Source organism: Cryptomeria japonica, chromosome 3 (genome assembly GCF_030272615.1).
Source record: "Cryptomeria japonica chromosome 3, Sugi_1.0, whole genome shotgun sequence".
Classification (NCBI taxonomy): domain Eukaryota; kingdom Viridiplantae; phylum Streptophyta; class Pinopsida; order Cupressales; family Cupressaceae; genus Cryptomeria; species Cryptomeria japonica.
In genome coordinates, this window is record NC_081407.1 from 990,265,907 (window position 1) to 990,286,681 (window position 20,775).

At 36.8% G+C, this 20,775-nt stretch overlaps 1 protein-coding gene across 5 annotated transcripts in view; it reads left to right on the forward strand.

Annotated features, from left to right (window-relative positions):
- The window catches only part of LOC131036755 (uncharacterized), a 247,129-nt gene that overhangs the window by 90,008 nt on the left and 136,346 nt on the right, over positions 1 to 20,775 (forward strand). For all 5 annotated transcript variants that reach the window (XM_057968728.2, XM_057968730.2, XM_057968727.2 and 2 more), the window contains one exon: positions 2,582 to 2,649. In XM_057968728.2, the coding sequence (XP_057824711.1) occupies positions 2,582 to 2,649 (68 nt within the window). The remainder of the gene's footprint in view (positions 1 to 2,581; positions 2,650 to 20,775) is intronic.

Here is a 20,775-nt window from a genome sequence, read left to right on the forward strand (position 1 = left end):
AGGACATTGGACTAGTGTAGCATGGGACGAACTGGTTGTATAAATTCTTGCCCAAGTAGTAGGGAATAATATACGAGATGAAGATTGAATGCCTCTAAAGCATCTTTTTGATGCACTTGTTAAGTTGTTATCTATCGTGGGGTGCCATAGGTGAGGTATCGACCATGACTTATAGACAATTGGGTGTTGATATTTGGAGTGTCTTTTCATTGGTTGGTATAGAACCTATTTGTCCAACCATTTTGGGGAGTATTTTTTTTAATAGACGCATTGTGTTATGTTCACTATCTTATTTCTATTAATGAATACAAATCACTCTAGGTTTAGCTTTTGTTGTAAAAAAGAGAGGGGGAAATGGGCAAAGAGAAATGTAAGTGTGCATTCTCAGTTATTATCAAGGAAGGCTTATTGGTCGTAACATATACTATGTGTCTACTTTATTACACATATTAACTTATATTGTAGAAGTTAGATAATAAAACATTGATACCACCTTCTTTCTAATATTCCCCTCTCCCAAGGACCAAACTAGAGACAATCTCAAGCTTGTCTCAAAATTTTACAAATTTATTAAGCCTAAAGACAATGTGATTTATTTATTTTATCTATACAATGCTTCTAATTGGTGCAAACATGAAGACAAATGTGCTCATTATCAAGTATTGTGAAATGTAGTGATGACAAACCTCCATGTGTTTGGTCTTGGCATGATGTGCTATCTTGTTCAAAACGCTTTTATTCTTGAAGTATAGAGGAGATGATATGATTAGATTTAACTGCAACTCATAGATTAGCCACTATAGTTGCATTGCCACACAACTTGCACTAATGAAAGCCTTGTACTTCGCATAATTGGAAGACAAGGCAATTATATGTTTGAATTTGCTTTGTTATGAAAGTAAGTCTGAATTTATGGCAAAAACATAGCCTATAGGGGATCTTTGGTTTTGCCTATATATATATATATATCCTTTGTCAAGAAACCCTGTTCAAGAAAGTGCTCTTGATTTCCATCTGATACATTTTCCTTTTTAAAAAAAAGTCAAAATGCGTGCTTCCAGAGTGGGAAGTTGAAAAAGTAAATTGAAAATGTAAATCCCATAGTTTATAAGAGAGAGGATAAGGCAATAGATTGCAATTTCTTACTTTTGACACTAGGAGCAGAGATCTTCACACAGTTCATTCCTTCTTGCTGGGAATAACCTTATGCTTATATAACATGATGGTACTTATATTTATTCAATGTACCATTTTATTCACATTTCACCTTATACACCCATTTGTATCCAATAGTTGCTTACCCAGTTGCAATTTGCCAACACCCAAGTATGATTCTTTGTCAGGGCATCATACTTGACCTTCATTGCCACTTTCTGCCCTAATGTGCTTTTTGCTTCATCAAAAGTGGTTAGCTCATTCACCTAAAATATGGCTGATGAGAGCAAAATTCACTTGGCCCTCAATACCAATATGTTGCTTTTCCTTTCTTTTGAGCCATGCATCTGATTGGGGAACTTATGTACATGTGCATCCTACAATGTGGTGTAATACTTCTTAGATCTTCTCTTTTGTTAAGGTTGAGGCGTGTGAATGGGAGGCCTCCGAAAGCACCACCTTGATTGGAATAAGTTATTAAGACTGATGTGAGACTGGGGATGAAGTCACATTTTACTGTTCGGTACCCCCTTGGAAATTGGTCCCTTTTTTGTCATTTGATCATGATCCAACAATTAATCAACAGTAACGCTAGTACCTGAATACCATTGGATATTTTTTGTTGCCTAGAACTATGAACATATTTCTGCCTTAACTAATTTCCTTATCAGGTCCTTTTCACACTTAGTTTACACAGGGAACTCTTAGGACACAGTTAGGGTATTTACTTTTTGTATTTATTTTCCTTCTTTTGCTAAAAGAAATGCTCCCTTTTTGGATACCCATGTTCATTCACAAACATCAATAACATTTGAATTGTCAAATCTTAAATTTTTCAAAAATTCTTTTATGTTGTTCTCTCAGTAGTTAAATCTCTTCATAGGGTTATGCCTGTTTCATAGTTTTGCATATGAAACAATTTTGGTCATGATATAATTTGTTATTTCTTTCAAGATTAGAGTATAGGAATGGAAGCAAGCAGTACTGAAAACAAGGCAGAAATGTGAAAATTTGAAATTTAATTCATCAAAGTTACCATGGTATGAGTAATAGATATAAAATGACATGGATTTGTCCATATAATATTATAACACATATTTGACATGGGTACAAGCTTTCATAATGGATTATTTAGTAATGTAACACAACTGTCCATGAACCATGTTTCTTCAATTTTCTGCAACGAAGTTATTGGGATGTTCCTTTATTGTTAGAGCTGTTTACAGTAAATATTATTTATAAAATCATTATTCTTATGTATATTGGGGCTTCTATGCATGCCTTTTACTTGCTTTTGTAAATTGGTTCATCCTATAGTAGATTTGGTTGTACTTCCTTTCTTTTTCTTTTGGATGTCTGAATTAATTTTTGTCTATGGAAGCCATACTTAGCTGTTAGGTTTGAAAGTGGTTGAATTCTCCTGCAGGTCTTGCAGATCATGACAATTACCATGAGTATTGCCGCTTACTTGGACGTTTTAAAGTGAATTATCAGGTAACACGATTGAGCATCATAATCAATGTAGTTCCACACCTTTTTGATCTCATTAGTTTGTTTTTATGTGATCATGTCTTCATTTGATTGTCTGTTTCATGTTCATGATTTGTCATATATTATCCTAGCTACTGTACACCGTTGATTTAATAATGTTTTGTTGTACCTTGTGTTTGGTTGTTGATTATTTAACAAATATTCGTAAGAACTGTCATTTAAGAAGCAAGTCTATGCCAGGGAAGGCATGCTGATTTGGGCCCTCCCAGTACTGAACAATTCTGTAAGACACTTCCTATATGAAAATATCTGCCTATCTGGTATTCATTGTGTTCATTGTTATGCCTATTGTCATTTATATTGCTGCAATCTGGTAATGTAGAATAAGTAGCAGACATTATGTCACTGTTGCCTTTGTAAACATCGGTTATCAAATGTAGGTTAATGGAAACATCAGCCAATAAATATTGACAAAGACATTAGAAAGATGGTAAAATAAATGGGTCAGCTGATTGACAAAGCAGTGGATGTGAATCACGAACGTGAGAACAATATTGCAAGAGACTGTAAGTATTTGTGGGAACTCTCTATATGATAACTTGTTCCTGAAGAAGGTAAAAGAAATCAAGTGCCTCAGGATGCAATTTGGAATTATTTGGCAGTAACTGAAGGCATTGACACTCTGCTTGATTGCCTGCTCCAACTCCTTGCTTGACATTGTACTATATTGCAAGATCTTCGTGTCAAACATGACCATGAAGCATAACAACAAATCCTACAAGGATATGAAGAAAGGGGTTGCCTTGAGGAAGAGTAAAGATTATAGGGTTGATAAGAAATCTCAAGAAATTAAATGCCATTGTTTCCAACAAAGGCACAAAAAATAGTCAAACTAGTGAGGGAGTGGATCAAGATATTCTATAATCTATCTAATTACTTAGACGACAAGAAAGAATGCAAAGGCTGTGAGAGGTGACCTCTTATTGGAAGTCAAGGCCACAAGTACAGGATATAGAAGTGAAAGATGAACTCAATGTATAAGAGCCTGTAATGTCCCCATTTGGGAATTTCCTTAATTTAATCCTGAAACATCAATTCCGACTTAAGGTGAGAACTGTAATACAAGATTTATCCAAACTGAAGACATTTTATTATGATATTTAATTTAAAATTTTAAGAATAGTTCAAAGAATAGGACTTATCTTAATAACTTTTTTTCTGATCTGTATACTTGAGATATATATATATATCTCAATGTTATACATTACTGCTGCTTAACTGAACCATTAGATTAGACTCATAATAAAATAGATTCTCACAACTTATGTTGTAGTTCTCCCTTGTAACTTGATCTTCAAAGGCCATGAAATGACTATAAATCTTCTCTCACAATGATCTGTTATAAACACTTCGTGTGTCCTCTCCGTTAAATCTGTTGTATTGTTTCTATATATTTCTGCCTTGGTGTAAATCTGATATATATTTCTTACACCCTCCACCTTCACAAATCTGCATATATATTATCTTGTTCATTCCACCGAATATTCCAGATATGGGTAAATAAATAAATAAGAGAATGATTCCTTGCTGCTCATTGAGCCCTCCCCAATGAGAATATAAAATAATAAAATAATATTTTCCTTATGCCACTCCATATATGGAGGTAATCCTTGTCAAGCTCATACTCTTTTTATTAGATATGTATCCTTCACAATTCTAATCTGAGTGCCGCTTTTGGTAATCTCCAGCACTTTCCTTCTGCCGGTAGCTTAATGACAGTTCTGATCTGATCTGGACGATCTTCCTCCCTGTTCTCTTTTCTAATGTAATTCCATTATATTCCCCTCCAATCCCCATAAGATCTCTTTGTATATCATGAGTAGAAAGACACCTTGTGCACCTTTTCACTAATTGCACCTTTTTACTTTATAAACTTTTTATTTCTTCATCATATACTAATTGTATCGTTTTATTGCCTCTTTCTATTGAATTGGTTTCCTTTCTTTATTAACCTTTATCGTACCTTTTGTGAATAGACAAAGCGCTTCATTTATTCTTTAGCCACTTATGTTTTAACAAACACATCAATCCTCCTTTTAACCTTTCAAATCATACCCCACCAATTCTTTAATAGAGAGCACCATTTCACTTAATTTTTGTTTATTACTAACTACCTCAAAAAAACACTAATTGCTTCATTTCTTTGCCACGAATCATCCTCACCTATTTTTAAATGATGACTGTTCGGTTAGCATCATTCTTTCAAAAATGATTTCTTATTAAGTCTATATTTATCTTTAGTGAATTCTCGATTATGTTGAGCACTGTTGATTATCTGTATCTCCTTTAGTTGCTAATTGTTCTTTAATAACTGAAGTTGTTGTCTTCACAACATTGGTCAAACTTAACCTCATGTGCTGTCTATTGTGAGGAGACAATATCTGATACAGCAGTTTACTTATATGTAATTTAATAATTAACTTTATTTAGGATGATTTAATAATACAGTATTTATATTATTTTTGCAATAATGTATTATTATAGTTTGTTATTTTGTCAATCATATAATATTGTAAAATTTATATTATTATTTGATAAATATGAAATAATATTAATTATATAGTTCATTCTATTCATATATATATATATATATTTATATTTTAATTGTATCATTATTTATTTTTAAATTCTATTTTAGAGCGGCCATTATCACATTTTTGATTGTTTAGATGCGGACATCACAGAGCCGGAACCAAACCCAAAACCAATGAAAGGTTCAGCCAATACCAAAACACCATACATCAACTACAAGTGTTGAGTGGGTGGAGATTGTGTGGCAGTTGCCTCTTCTAGAAGAAGTAAGTGTTGATCTTGCAGATCGAGGGAATTTGGCAAGCTAGAAAGAGTCTATGGACTCAATAGAAGACTTGACAGATTTCTTCTCTTTGAAGGTAATTTTTTGACTTTGAAGTAGAGGTTAATATGGATTTCATCACAAAAGATAGAGGAATTGTTAATTGAATATTTGCAACTAGTAACACTAGGATAGGCTGAACATATGGGAGTGAGTAATACTAGGAGGGAACTTGAAGTCAAATGAGATAAGTAAATATTATTACTAAACGAAGGGTCAAACATAGGGATATTCCTAACATTGGTGAGGAACATTTAGTACAAAACTTTTATAGTAGGATTATATTTGGAGGGTCACCTTGATGGAATTTAATGAGTAATTCATCAACTCTGTCTATTGAGAGACAAAAGTTGCCTAAGATTACTAGTGATGGATTTGAAGACCTTGGCCATTATTGTAGAATGTGCATTGCCATATTAACTGCCTAGTCAGAAAAAAACATTGACACTAGTTGAGATGCTTTTCCAATGACAATTTGAGGAGTGGCAATTGATTTGTATATTGATATCTCTTATCTTGAGAAAGCCAAATGGGACAATATTAAGATGGCATTTGATAAAGAATTTACACTCACACCAATGAGATTGTTATAGAAATGTATAATACTTGATAGTGTAAACATGGAATATATGAGCGTCAAAGAACCATTGAGCAAACTCGAGAAGGAAGTAGTTGATGGTTTGAGAAGGGCGGATCATTGAAAGGTTGATACCCTCATTACGAAGTAAGATGAAATAAGGTATAAGCTCATCTTATGAAAATAGGATATTCTTCCACTTGAGAAAGAGTGAAGATGATGATTCTATTTCAAGTGGTAACAAAGTGTATTGAATCAATCTCTTCAAAGGGACCTGCTTAGGATAATGAAAGAATTAAAGGGCACCTAAGAAGGAAGAGACCTTTGGTGTATAGATTGCAAAATAAAAGGTCATACCAACTTCAATTGCCCAAAGAGGTTATTGTGTGCAAAATGTCAACTCGTGGGCCACATAATCAAGGACTGACCATACAATTTCAAGAATAAGGTTGCTAAGTAATATTTGCTAAAGGAGAGCCATTGACACGTCTCATCAACAACAATAGAAGATTAAGGATGCATCTCTTAGTGTATCTACAAATTCATCAGTTGCTGGATATCAAAATCAAGGATATAAAATATTTTGCAATATGGGTAGAAGTGGAAGACAAATCCAATGTGATGTCCAAGGTTACTAGTTGCATAATGTCAGTGTAATAAGGGGGATCATTTTGCAAGAGATTGCCCTACCAATCACGAGACTTCTAGACTTCTCTATCAGCAGAATATACAACAACATATGTCGTTGATCTATTCTTCAGAGAGATATTTAGACTTCATGGGATGCTGAAGAGCATTGTCAATGACAATGAAAGCAAGTTCCCGTGTCTTTTTTAGCAAGTTCTCTTCAAGTTTAGTGTGACTTGCTCACTTCTAGTATCGACTGTCACCTACAAATAGATGGGTAGACGGAGATAGTGAATAAATGGGGGGAAGGGTACCTTAAAAATACATTTCAGGGTAGGAGAAGGCATGGCTGAGATGGTTTCATCTTGGTGAGTATTGTTATAATTCAACTCACCACATGTCTATAAGGATGTCACCATTTATGATGTTATATGGATATGAAGCTCCCAATTTCATTGATCTGCTTTTTTGGGATAGCAGAGTGTCTAAGGCAAGATATTTATGATAGGAGAGTTAGGACATAATGAAATCTTGAAAGAGAACTTGTAGTAGACACAAAACAATCAAAAGTGACAAAAACACTTTTCCTTGAACCGGTTTGACTGAAAACACTGCACTTGACTGGCAAGCAATAACATCGGTCTAAACCAAATTACTACCGGTTAAACACAATAAGAATGTGAAAGACATAAACCGGTAACTCTTAGCTTTCCACACAATCTAACATCTTATTTCTGCTTCACCCATATGCATACACTAGTAATACATCAACAGAAATGTAAAGACTTACTGGTTCAACATGCTTTACCGCTTGACAGAAAATAACAAAGCATCACATGAAAAGCATCACACATAACACACATATTTTTTCACGTGGAAACCCAACTGGAAAAACCACGGTGGGGATGAATACCCACAAGTTGTTCTTTGAACCCTTTAGGAGCCTAGTCCGGTTAAAGACTTTACAATAGGTTCTGTTAGGAACCGATCCTGCTAGGGATCACTCGGTTAAGGGATGGCTAAAATACCCGGTTAAGGGTTAAACCCTGTTAAAGGTTACCTTTTAGAGGTTTTTAAGAACTCAAAGATTTTGAGTCACCCTGTTAAAGGATTTACAACAAGCCGGTTAAAGCTACCCTGTTAAGGGATTTTCCAACTGTTGAAGTGGTTAGAGGTCAACAGGTATTACAATGATCTGGTAACAACACTTCAATGCCAATGCAGATCCGCTTTAGTTCCTTCCTTCTGCAATCGCACTCTGCAGGTATCTATTCTCTTATTTGGTCTAACAAGAATCACGTATCTTTGCACTTAGATACACACACAACATTTGCCAACCACCTCAACACGAAAAACAACATCGACCTTATAGGAAAGATAGGTTGGTAGCATAAACCCTAAACCCTAAACATTTAGGTTAAGCAATTCAGTCGGTTCAATCGTAACCGTTGAACATATTGTATTGATTACAACAGTCTTGAACAGATCTCAAGACGTTCTCCAACGTTCGTTCTTCACCGCTTTTTCGAGGCTGATAACCCATCATGTGTTCTCCATCGTTTACAGAGTCTTCGCACATTCTCGAGGTAGATAGGATCAATCTCCTTCATGCAAGATCCTTCACGCGCACAAGGCTAACGTGGCAACACAATCTGTTCTTCATTACAATGCTAACTCATCACATGATGTCATTGTTTGAATCACACAGGCTTGGAACACTTCAACCGAAATCCCTGAAGCTAAGACTACCAACCGGTAGTCGTACCATATGAAACCTTGATACAAAACATTCCATATTCCGGTTCACATTCCAACATACCGGTTCACTTGGACGAACATACCGCTTCACTTTTTCACATATACTGGTTCACAACATCATACCGGTTCTCTTGCAAGTTGCTTACTTCAATATACCGGTTTACTTTCCAGCATATTGACATGAATGACAATACACAATATCATCATGTCATCATACTCTGCACATATGCCAACAGTTTCCCCTTTTGGCATTGATGGCAATATACAAAGATATCTCTCCGCTTCACATCTTCTCCCCCAACACTGCAGATATCTTCTCCGCTTCACATCTTCTCCCCCTTTTACAACAATGCCAAAGTAGAAGCATATACATCTATGTTCTACTATGTTGCTTCCCCTAAGGAGTAGCATCCTTCAACACACCAATCTTGAAAAAGATATATCAATGTAAGTCCTGACTGATGTGGAGCACACACCTTTAGTTCACCTCTTGAAGGGGCAGCACCCCTAATTCACCTCTCAAATAGGTAAAGGTAGCCTTCAGTAGAGGCTTGGTGAATATGTCTGCTAACTGCTGCTTACTAGAAACATGTTCCAGTACAACTTCTTTGTTCTGAACCTTCTCCCTCAAGAAATGATATTTGAGCTCGAAGTGCTTGGTTCTAGCATGTAAAACCGGATTCTTGGAGATGTTAATCGCGCTTGCGTTGTCACAAAATATACTTACCGTTTCAGATACAGGAACTTTGAAGCCATTTAATACATGCTTCATCCAGATTGTCTGGGTGCAATTCATAAATGCTGCAACATACTCCGCTTTTGCTGTAGACTGAGAGATACAACTCTGCTTCTTACTCATCCATGAGACTAGTCTACCACCAAGAAAGAATGCACCACCGGTTGTGCTCTTCCGATCGTCCACATTACTAGCCCATTCAGCATGTGTAAACACTTTCAGGTTGAAATCATTATTGTATGGATACCATAATCCATAGTCAATAGTTCTCTTCAGATATCTCAGAATCCGCTTGATTGCTACCAAGTGGGATTCTCTTGGGCTTTTCTGGAACCGTGCAGTAATGCCCACTGCATGTGCAATGTCCGGTTTGCTATGTACTACATAGTGCAATTTACCAATCATTGATCGGTATTCCTTCTCATTTACCAACCCTGAGTCATCCTCTTTTGATAATTTACAACCGGTCACCATCGGTGTACCAACCGGTTTGCTGTCTTCCATGCCAAAAGTCTTCAACACCTCTTTGACATACTTGGACTGAGTGATAAAGATTCCATCTTTCATTTGTTGAATTTGTAGTCTAATGAATCTCAAATTCCTTTTTCATCTCATCTGCAAAATCATGACTCATCTTGTCATCTCCTCCAAAAATTATGTCATCAACAAATACCTCACAGATTAGAATCTGTTCTCCTTCTGACTTCAGGTAGATATTACTATCCTCACTTGTTCTCTCAAATCCAATCTTCACAAGATGGGAGTGCAAGCGTTCATACCATGCTCTAGGTCCCTGCTTTAGTCCATACAAGGCTTTATGTACCCTACACACCATGTCATTGTCTTCTGATAGGGCAAACCCATCTGGTTGCTCTATAAACACCTCCTCTTCAAGTATTCCATTCAGGAATGCAGTTTTTACATCCATTTGATATACTTTGAATCCCTTGAATGCTGCATATGCAAGAAGCATACGAACTCCTTCCAATCTGGCTACTGGAGCAAAGGTTTCTCCATAGTCTTCTCCTTCTTCTTGAGCATATCCTTTGCACACCAGTCTGGGTTTGTTTCTTACCACTGTGCCATCTTCATTCAGCTTATTTCTGAAAACCCATTTGGTGCCTATGACATTTTTATGCTCAGGCCTGGGTACCAGAGACCATGTACCATTCTTTTCTATCTGGTCAAGTTCCTCTTCCATTGCCTTGATCCAGTCTTCATCTTTATGTGCCTCTTTGAATGTTTTAGGCTCAAATTCAGAGATCATGCAAGAGTTTTCTCTGACCTTTCTTCTTGTAAGAATTCCTGCATCCTTGTCTCCTATGATTTGCTTTGGATCATGATTCAACTTTACATACCTAGGAATGATCTTAGTTGTTTCCTCTTGCTTTTCTTCTTCATCCTCATCTTCATCAGCATTAACATCTACCGGTGTAGGAGCACTATTACTGGTGCTAGCCTGTTTTGCAACCGGTTCCCAGAAGGTTACTACCGGTTCATCTCCTACTTGCTCACTGCCGGTTTCCTTAGATTTCTCAGAGGTTTCATCAACTCTAACATTGATGCTTTCAACAATTCTCTGAGTCCTATTGTTGAAACATTTGAGAGATTTGCTCTTTGTGGAATACCCTAGGAATATTCCCTCATCACATTTAGCATCAAACTTGCTCTAATGTTCACTCTTCTTGATATAGCATTTGTTACCAAACACTCTAAAGTAGCTTACCACTAGTGTCTTACCTGTCCAATACTCATAAGGTGTTTTATCCTTACCCTTTTTGATGAGTACCCGGTTCATTGTGTAGATTGCAGTGCTCACCGCTTCTCTCCAAAAAGTGTGAGCAACTTTTCCTTGGATCAGAATTGTTTTGGCTGCTTCAACTACAGTCAGGTTTTTTTTCTCTCTGCTAGGCCATTTTGCTGTGGAGTTCGGGGGGCAGACAGTTGCCTCTTGATGCTGTTCTCTTCACAGTACTTGTTGAATTCACTGGAAGTGAATTCTCCTCCTTGATCAGTTCTCAGGCACTTAATCCTCTCACCGCTTTCTTTTTCAACTAGTGCTCTGAAGGCTTTGAAATTTCCAAAGGCTTCAAACTTGTCCTTCAAGAATGTTACCCACATCATTCTTGAGCAATCATCAGTAAGAATCATAAAATACCTATCTCCCTGCACACTCTAGTTTTCATAGGACCACACAAATCAGTATGCACAAGATCAAGTAAATTGTCTGCAGTGAAAGGTTTACCTTTGAAGGTTGAGGAAGACATTTTCCCCAGTTGACACTCTCTGCACAAAGGATTCTCCGGTTTGCTCAACATAGGCAATCCTCTAACTGCCTTGATCTTACTGGCCTTCACAATATTATCAAAGTTTACATGGTAGAGTCTCCTATGCCATATCCAGCTATCCTCAAACTTAGCCATTAGACATGTACTGACATTAGCATTTAGCTGAAATAGGTTACCTTTGGTCTGCATACCGGTAGCCATCAGTTCACCATTCTTTCCTTTGATTTTGCACACTCCATTTTTGAATTCCAGAGTGAGTCCATTATCATTCAGTTGAGCAACACTCAAAAGGTTGTGTCTGAGACCTTCTACCCAATACACATTGTCAGCACTTCTTCTTCCATTCAGAGAGATGGACCCTCTGCCTTTTACCATACATGGTGCATCATTACCAAAACGAACCACACCACCATCATACTCTTCCAGAGATAGAAACTTACTCCGGTCACCAGTCATATGGTGAGAACAACCACTGTCAATAATCCACTCATTGGAATTATCAAAGCGGGAGACAAGAGCCTTCTTCTCTGACACATTTTCCTTGACTGCTACAAACACAATGTCTTCACTTTCTTCATCTTTTGATTCCTCATCACTGACACCTTCATCAACTGCTACAAAACAGTTTCTCTGGTTTCCTCCTTTGAACTTCTTGAACTTCTCCGGTTTGTCCTTCTTATCACCATTAGGGCAGTTTACAACAATGTGTCCTATCCGGTTACAAGAGAAGCATTTCAAAGGAAGCTTACCTTTGTATTTACCGGTTCCCTTGGGAAGTCTCTTGGCAAGAAGAGCTTCAAATTCCATCAGGATCTCCTCATCATCCATTTCTCTACTTTGGCTTGGTTCACCATTGGTACTAGCTTCTTTGCCTTTTCTAGATGGTGCAGCAGATGCTCTAAAGGCTGATTCAGTCTTCTAAATACTGCCATCATAATTATTTAGCTCATAAGCTGTTAACTTTGCAATGATGGAGTCCAGGGATACCTTTGTCTTGTCTACAAACCTCAACTCCTGAATAGCAGCAACCCTTATTGCGTAGACCGGTAATAAGGATCTCAAAACTTTGCTAACAATAGTGGAATCTTCCATTTTACCACCTGCACTCTTGATATCTCCAATAACAGTTTTGGTTCTTATTCGATATTGTTGAATGGTTTCTCCTTCAACCATCCGCATGTCTTCAAACTTTCCCCTAAGGCTTTCTTCCTTAGCTTGTTTCACATGCTCATCACCGCCATAGATATTCTCAAGAGCATCCCATACTTCTTTGGGATTCTCTTTATCCTGAACATCAATAAACTCAATGTCAGATAAACTGCTGATTAGGGCTTCCATGACTTGCCCATTCTCCTAAATCTCTCTCTTTTGATCATCGGTGAGAGTACCGGTAGGGATAACATAAGCATTCTCAACATAGCTCCAGTGTTGAGCACCCATGCTTCTGATGTATATCTTCATTCTGTCCTTCCATATTTTAAAGTTGTCTCTGTTGAACTTTGGACCTTCCCTCTTCATCATTAGAGTAGGATCTTTACCTCAAGTGGTAAAGCTTACAACACAAAGGACCTGGAAGATGCTCTGATACCAATTCATGAATCAATGATGAATAGTTAGTACCAAACTGGTACTGAGAGAGGGGGGGGGGGGTGAATCAGTACAGACAAAAACACTTTTCCTTGAACCGGTTTGACTGAAAACACTGCACTTGACTGGCAAGCAATAACACCGGTCTAAACCAGATTACTACCGGTTAAACACAGTAAGAATGTGAAAGACATAAACCGGTAACTCTTAGCTTTCCACACAATCTAACATCTTATTTCCACTTCACCCATATGCATACACTAGTAATACATCAACATAAATGTAAAGATTTATTGGTTCAACATGCTTTACCGCTTGACAGAAAATAACAAAGCATCACATGAAAAGCATCACACATAACACACATTTTTTCACGTGGAAACCCAACTGGGAAAAACCACGGTGGGGATGAATACCCGCAAGCTGTTCTTTGAACCCTTTTGAATTCCACTCTGTTAGGAGCCTAGTCCGGTTAAAGACTTTACAATAGGTTCTGTTAGGAACCGATCCTGCTAGGGATCACTCGGTTAAGGGATGGCTAAAATACCCGGTTAAGGGTTAAACCCTGTTAAAGGTTACCTTGTTAGAGGTTTTTAAGAACTCAAAGATTTTGAGTCACCCTGTTAAAGGATTTACAACAAGCCGGTTAAAGCTACCCTGTTAAGGGATTTTCCAACTGTTGAAGTGGTTAGAGGTCAACAGGTATTACAATGATCTGGTAACAACACTTCAATGCCAATGCAGATCCGCTTTAGTTCCTTCCTTCTGCAATCGCACTCTGCAGGTATCTATTCTCTTATTTGGTCTAACAAGAATCACGTATCTCTGCACTTAGATACACACATAACATTTGCCAACCACCTCAACATGAAAAACAACATCGACCTTATAGGAAAGATAGGTTGGTAGCATAAACCCTAAACCCTAAACATTTAGGTAAAACAATTTAGTCGGTTCAATCCTAACCATTGAACATACTGCATTGATTACAACAGTCTTGAACAAATCTCAAGACGTTCTCCAATGTTCGTTCTTCATTGCTTCTTGGAGGTTGATAACCCATCACGCGTTCTCCACCGTTTACAGAGACTTCGCACATTCCCGAGGTAGATAGGATCAATCTCCTTCATGCAAGATCCTTCACGCGCACAAGGCTGACGTGGCAACACAATCTGTTCTTCATTACAATGCTAACTCATCACATGATGTCATCGGTTGAATCACACAGGCTTGGAACACTTCAACCGGAAATCCTGAAGCTAAGACTACCAACCGGTAGTCGTACCATATGAAACCTTGATACAAAACATTCCATATACCGGTTCACATTCCAACATACCGGTTCACTTGGACGAACATACCGCTTCACTTTTTCACATATACCGGTTCACAACATCATACCGGTTCTCTTGCAAGTTGCTTACTTCAATATACCGGTTCACTCTCCAACATATTGACATGAATGACAACATACAATATCATCATGTCATCATACTCTGCACATATGCCAACGAGAGATATTTAGACTTCATGGGATGTTGAAGAGCATTGTCAATGACAATGAAAGCAAGTTCTAGTGTCTTTTTTAGCAAGTTCTCTTCAAGTTTAGTGTGACTTAGCTCACTTCTAGTAACGACTGTCACCTACAAATAGATCGGTAGACGGAGATAGTGATTAAATGGGGGGAAGGGTACCTTAAAAATACATTTCAGGGTAGGAGAAGGCTTGGCTGAGATGGTTTCATCTTGGTGAGTATTGTTATAATTCAACTTGATGTCACCATTTATGATGTTATATGGATATGAAGCTCCCAATTTCATTGATCTGCTTTTTTGGGATAGCAGAGTGCCTAAGGCAAGATATTTATGATAGGAAAGTTAGGACATAATGAAATCTTGAAAGAGAACTTGTAGCAGACACAGAACAAACAAAAGTTGTACCTTGATCAATCAGCACTGTATAGAGTGTACTTTTGAGATTGGTGACATGGTATACTCGAAATTACTGCCGTTTAGGCAGTCCACTCTCAAGGAGAGTGGGCCGGCGGTTTTATGGCCCTTTTAGGATCTCCAAACGGATTGGAAAAGTAGCTTATGAGGTGGAGTTATAGGCAAATAGTACAGTGCATGATGTTTTTCTTGTGTCACACCTCAAAAAGCCAAATGAGGAATAATGTGGTTCCTTCTTTGGAGTTGCCAGTGTTGGACAAGGAGGGGAAGTTGATTTCAATTCTCAAGGCTATCTTTGGTTCCATGGAACACTCTCTACGGAGTACTATCAAAAACTATTTGATTAATTGGAAGAACTTGCTGGTTGAGGATGCAACATGGGAGAGTGAACAAATATTACGGCATCCAGAGTTAGAATTGCTTGGGGACAAGCAATTTTGGGGAGGAGGACTGTAATGTCCCCTTCCTAAGGTTTTGGTAGTTGGTTACCGTTAGCCTATTGCTTAGGGTTCCTGTTGGCTAATGCAGCAGGATTAGGGAACTCCTTGTGACCTTGTGATTACCAATTCAGTTTATGTGGCTTTTTAGGTGTTGCTTTGAGGTGAAGTCGTTGAAAGCTTTGAGATGACACTTTCTAAGGTGTTTCCAAACACTTTGTGAGCTATTGCTATTTTTAGTCAGTCACTGTTATGGCGCTGACCTTGTGTCTCAGCATTGGTTACATCTTGGCTTAGTTGGTTCTTGCATTTAATTTAGTTGGGTGATGATTTATTATCAGATATGTTATCTTATATAATATTAATGCTATAAAGTTAAATTAAATATTTTACTTACTGTTATTTAAAATATTAAAAGGGAGGATGTTATTAATAAGTTAAATTAACGTTATAACTTAAAGTGGTGTCCAAAGTGGGCGAGATGAGGAGTTTTAAAATAAAACTAATAATTTAATTTCCCAAGGAAGGCATGGGGTTTTGAGAGGGCACATAAAAGAACTTTGGGAGCTAATTTTCCAACTCATTCTTGAGAATTGATACGTTATTGCTGGTTCAAAGTTTGTTCATCCAAGGGCTTTGTGAGGATGAAAGTCCTGGTAGAGGACATCACCTATGGAAGTGGAAGATCTTTCTTGGTTGTTTTGTAGGTGGTTTCATTTAGGAACTATGCAGGAGCTTCATTTTTGAGAAATTTTCAGAATTTGATGCAAAGTTTTGAATGGAAAATCAGTGATCAGACTTATAGAGGACATTACAGTAGAGTGAAGAGAACTTAGAGTAGATTATACACTCCATATTGCTAGCGGTGCAGCCTAGACAAGGATGTGAGCATTTGGGAGGCTAAGTGCCTGGTTTTTGGTTGGATTTCTTGTTGGAGTGGAGGCATCTAGGAGTGCCAAATACCTGGGTATCATTTATTGAGTGGAGAAGTGAAGATTTGTAGGGTTTTGATGACATTATTGTGACATCTGTTTGATGCTTCAGACTTAATTTCAGATCTGTAACAAAAGCAGCTTCTAGGTATGTTTTTGATTAAAGGGGTCAAGCAGGTTTTGAAGGGACCTGAAACCCTATTTAGCAAACCATCAGCAAATAGGCAGCCAATTCACACAAAAACCAAAACAGAACACAACACAACAAAACAAGAAAAAACAACTAATTCAAATTCTTTAAAGCTTCTGTTGCTTCCACTTCAAGCTGAGAAAGGTTCATGGACAGCTTCTTCATATGTCTCACGTCTTGCTCAGCTTGATCCACCATCTTCTTGCTGCTCACCCTAGTACAAGTACAAGGGCCTCTACCCTCCTCCTGAGTAGCTTGCTTTCCTTTCTCAATGGCATCAATATCAATGAAGGACAATTTAGCCTCTTGAGCCCTCTCAAACTTCCCTGTGATAACTCTAACACTCTCTGCGCTGGACTTGATAAACCTTGTAGCTGAAGTTGACCAGGGTAATTAAATTATCATCGATCCTTTTGTAGTTCGTCTCCAATCTCATGATTCCCCCTTCAAAATCTTCCTTCATCTGTTGTATATCCTTAATTTCTTTTTGCAGGGAAATAACCATGTTACTTCCTTCCTTCTCCAGCCAATTCTAATTTGGGTGATTTGTGGCTTTTTGCAACTTCTAGGTATGTTTTTATTAACATTTTGTGGCGATTTGGCCATCTGGGCATTACTGAGTTTATTGTTATATTGCCATCCTATCGCCGTATTAAGTTTGAAAGTCATTTCTAGCTTATGGGTATTTCAAAACTTAAATACACCAATGTTTTTTTCCTGTGGGTATCATTTCAAATATTTCTATTTATTTGCATTCTTTATATTTTCATCAAAATGTATACACAACATTCAAAAAACACAAAAGAAAAAAAATGATGTGGTTATTACATGTAATATTTGATTAGTTGTCTCATGTTATCAGGTCCTATTTTCACCCGCATTTGCATGTGGGTTTGGTTTTGGTACCAGTTTGGTGTGGGTTTGTCCTCGAGTACTCCAGAATATCACCTGGTAACCTGGGCGTACCCAGGCATACCAATACTGATATATTTAAATTTTCGATTTCCTGAATCTTATACAATACTGAAATAAACTAACACTTCTGAACATGTAGTAGTAAACGTCAAGTGGAATATGAAAGCATTAGGGAAACTTCTTCTCGTATGATATTCACATTTGGCAAAGAGTTAATAATGGACTTCAAACTAGTGTAGTAGCACATAAATAATATGTAAACAATGAAATCACTAAGATCAGCCAAAGGAATATGTCTAACCAAAACACTGTTGTACGAAGTTTGAAACCTTCTTCAATCGAAAACTACAATAATGATATGTAACCCACAACCAGTAAGCTCCTACTGGGAAAAAATTACTTATCTATCACCACTTGTAAATAGGGGCAACAAGTAAACCCATATTGAAATTGTATATTTTTTACATGATAACTAATCGACATGTATTTTCATTTTTTCAAATTATAGTATGAGGTATTTAAATATTCCATTTATTGGCAATTATGAGCATTATTGTTCTTATTATTTATGATTTTGAACATACATATATTCTCATACTTGTACCCAAGGGAAGAAAATTACCATATCGGATTCCAGTACATGTACCCAAATCAGTAATTTAGGTTGTCACAGATAAAGTTGGGAGAATCTCTTAAGGGTGTGAATGAAGTTCTTTCGTCATGCTTGTTTATTCTAAAAGGCTATCTTACCTTGCCAGCATGAAATTATTCGTGAATATATCTTTATAGGATGCTTTCTAGTGGACATTAAATGTTATGTAACTAGGGATATGATATTATAAGGTATTTAGGTGGATGGTGCTATTTTTATGATCAGATTAATAGAATGCAGATATAAGACAATTCAATCAAATTTGCACAGCATATACCCTGGGAAAACCCTCCAACATGAGGGGAAAAACCCAGCAACAAGATCTCTTATTATATTTAACAAATAGGTACAATAAGACGCCTTTACAATATCAATGTGAATCGCTTCACTCCTTGAAGCACGATCAGAATGAATCAGTCTGCTGAGGATACATGAAGTATTCTAGATGATACCCGATCTACTCTAGAAGTGCAAACTGCTGTAGATGTTCTGCAATCTGGAGTGTGAGAGTGAACTGCTGTAGATTATATGCCATCTAATGGAGAGGGAACCGATCTTTGTTTATACCCATACGTGGGTGTCTCTTCACCAAGGGTCGGCTCCATTCAAATCAACACGTCTTTCCTCAAGGGTGGTGGACTTTTACCAAGTCAGCCCTTCAACAAAATAAATATATTTTATTAACAAATCGTTTTTTTAATCGGCATATACAAATAAGCAAAGCCGAAAGGCTAATTGCATATTTGATCGTAGTCGGCCAAGGGGACTCCCGCTGCTACAATCGACAACAGATGGAGATGTTTACATGTGGCACATATCCCTTATGTTAGTTATATTTGGTAATGTGAATAATTATGTAATTAATTATATTAGGAGTTGAGTCTATCTTCATTAGGATTTACCCTTCTATAATATTATTAGGAAGAGGTATATATAAAGGAAGGTGATTATCATTGTAAGAGACATGTGTGAAGTATGATATTGTATTTTCGAACTCTTGGAGATATAGCATGGAGTGGCTTCTTCAATAAGAAGTATTGTATGGTGTTACCCTACCTTAAGAGTTTACTCTATTTTCGGCATATGCTGGATATTAGGGCATATGGCCCACATACATCTTTTGTCTTATGTGATATCTATCTTCTGCAATATGTTATTTCCATTATTATATGTGAAGTTCTTAACAATTGGTATCAGAGCATGATCTTGGCACCATGAAGGTGAGGCATTTTTCTTCAAATTTGGAGGTCATTTTGGAAATCAAATATCTTTCAAATTTGAGTGAATTTGTTTCTGAGTTTTAAAGGGTTTTTGAATAACATATTGCAGCATATTCAGTCCAATTTTTAGAGCAATTGAATGAGAATTAAGCGAGTTATTGCAGAATTAGGGTTTCTGCCCCAAATTTTTGTAAAGCAAATATCTCACAAATCTGATTAAATTTCTTCCTAATTTTAATGGGTTTTTAAGGAGATCATTGAAGAGTCTACAGTCCAAAATGCAGTTTTTAATCATTTATATTTTGAGAGTTATCACAATTTCATTATTTTTCATAAATTTTCCTTCCAAGTAGCAAATCAGTGATTTATTTCTAAAATGTTTAATTTTTTGGAAAGTTCATGAAAATTCATTGTGGGCCTATTAATTCAATTTTTCAATTTGAGGCCAGCTACATCATGTTTTGGTCAGATCAAAGTTGGTCACTTGGATTTAATAGAATGGTAATGTATTGATAGCATTTTTTTTAAACGCTAGTTTTAATGGATTTTCCTAATTTTTGTGGAAATGGAGATGCAATAGAATGGTGGCATAAATATTAATAAATTATGATGAATGTATACTATGGAAATTTTGGTTTTTGTGTTGTTTAAGAGGTGAAGTTGAGAAATGGTATGCACCATTAGATGAGAGTATTTCCTGTTTGGATAATCTAGAACAGGCCTTCTTAGATAGATGGGCTCCAAATGGTGAAGAAGAGGAAGAGGAAGAAAGTGAAGAAGAAAAAGAAGAGGAGGAAGAAAAAGATGATGATGATGATGATGATGCGGAAAATAAAGAAGAGAAAGAAGAGGAGGAAGAAAATGAAGAAGACAAAGAAGAGGCAGCAGAAAGCGAGAAATTGGATGATGAAGATAAAGAAGAAAAGGAAGAAGAAGAGAAAGAAAAAGAAGAAGATGAGGAGGAAGAAAAAGAAGATGGAGGAGGAGTAGATTTAGAAGAAGAGGGAGATGATATAGGCACATGCACTTTAGCTCTATGTAATGAAGATTGAGTCTTTCTTTGTCATGGATGCATTCAAAGGGAAAAGGTTATTGTCTTTGTTAACCCTAGCAGCAAGGATAACTTCATCGATTGTAAATTAGCAAACAAGATACATCTACAAGCAAAGAACAACAAGGATTAGGTAAGGATATTTAAATTTATGAAGATCTAAAGCTCTCTATAGATAAATATGTTTTACATACAAACATTCATGCTTTGCATATGGATGGAATGGACATTGCTCTTCGTTATCCTTGGTTAGAATCTTTGGGAACAATAATTATCAATGTGCAAAAGACTTTCAT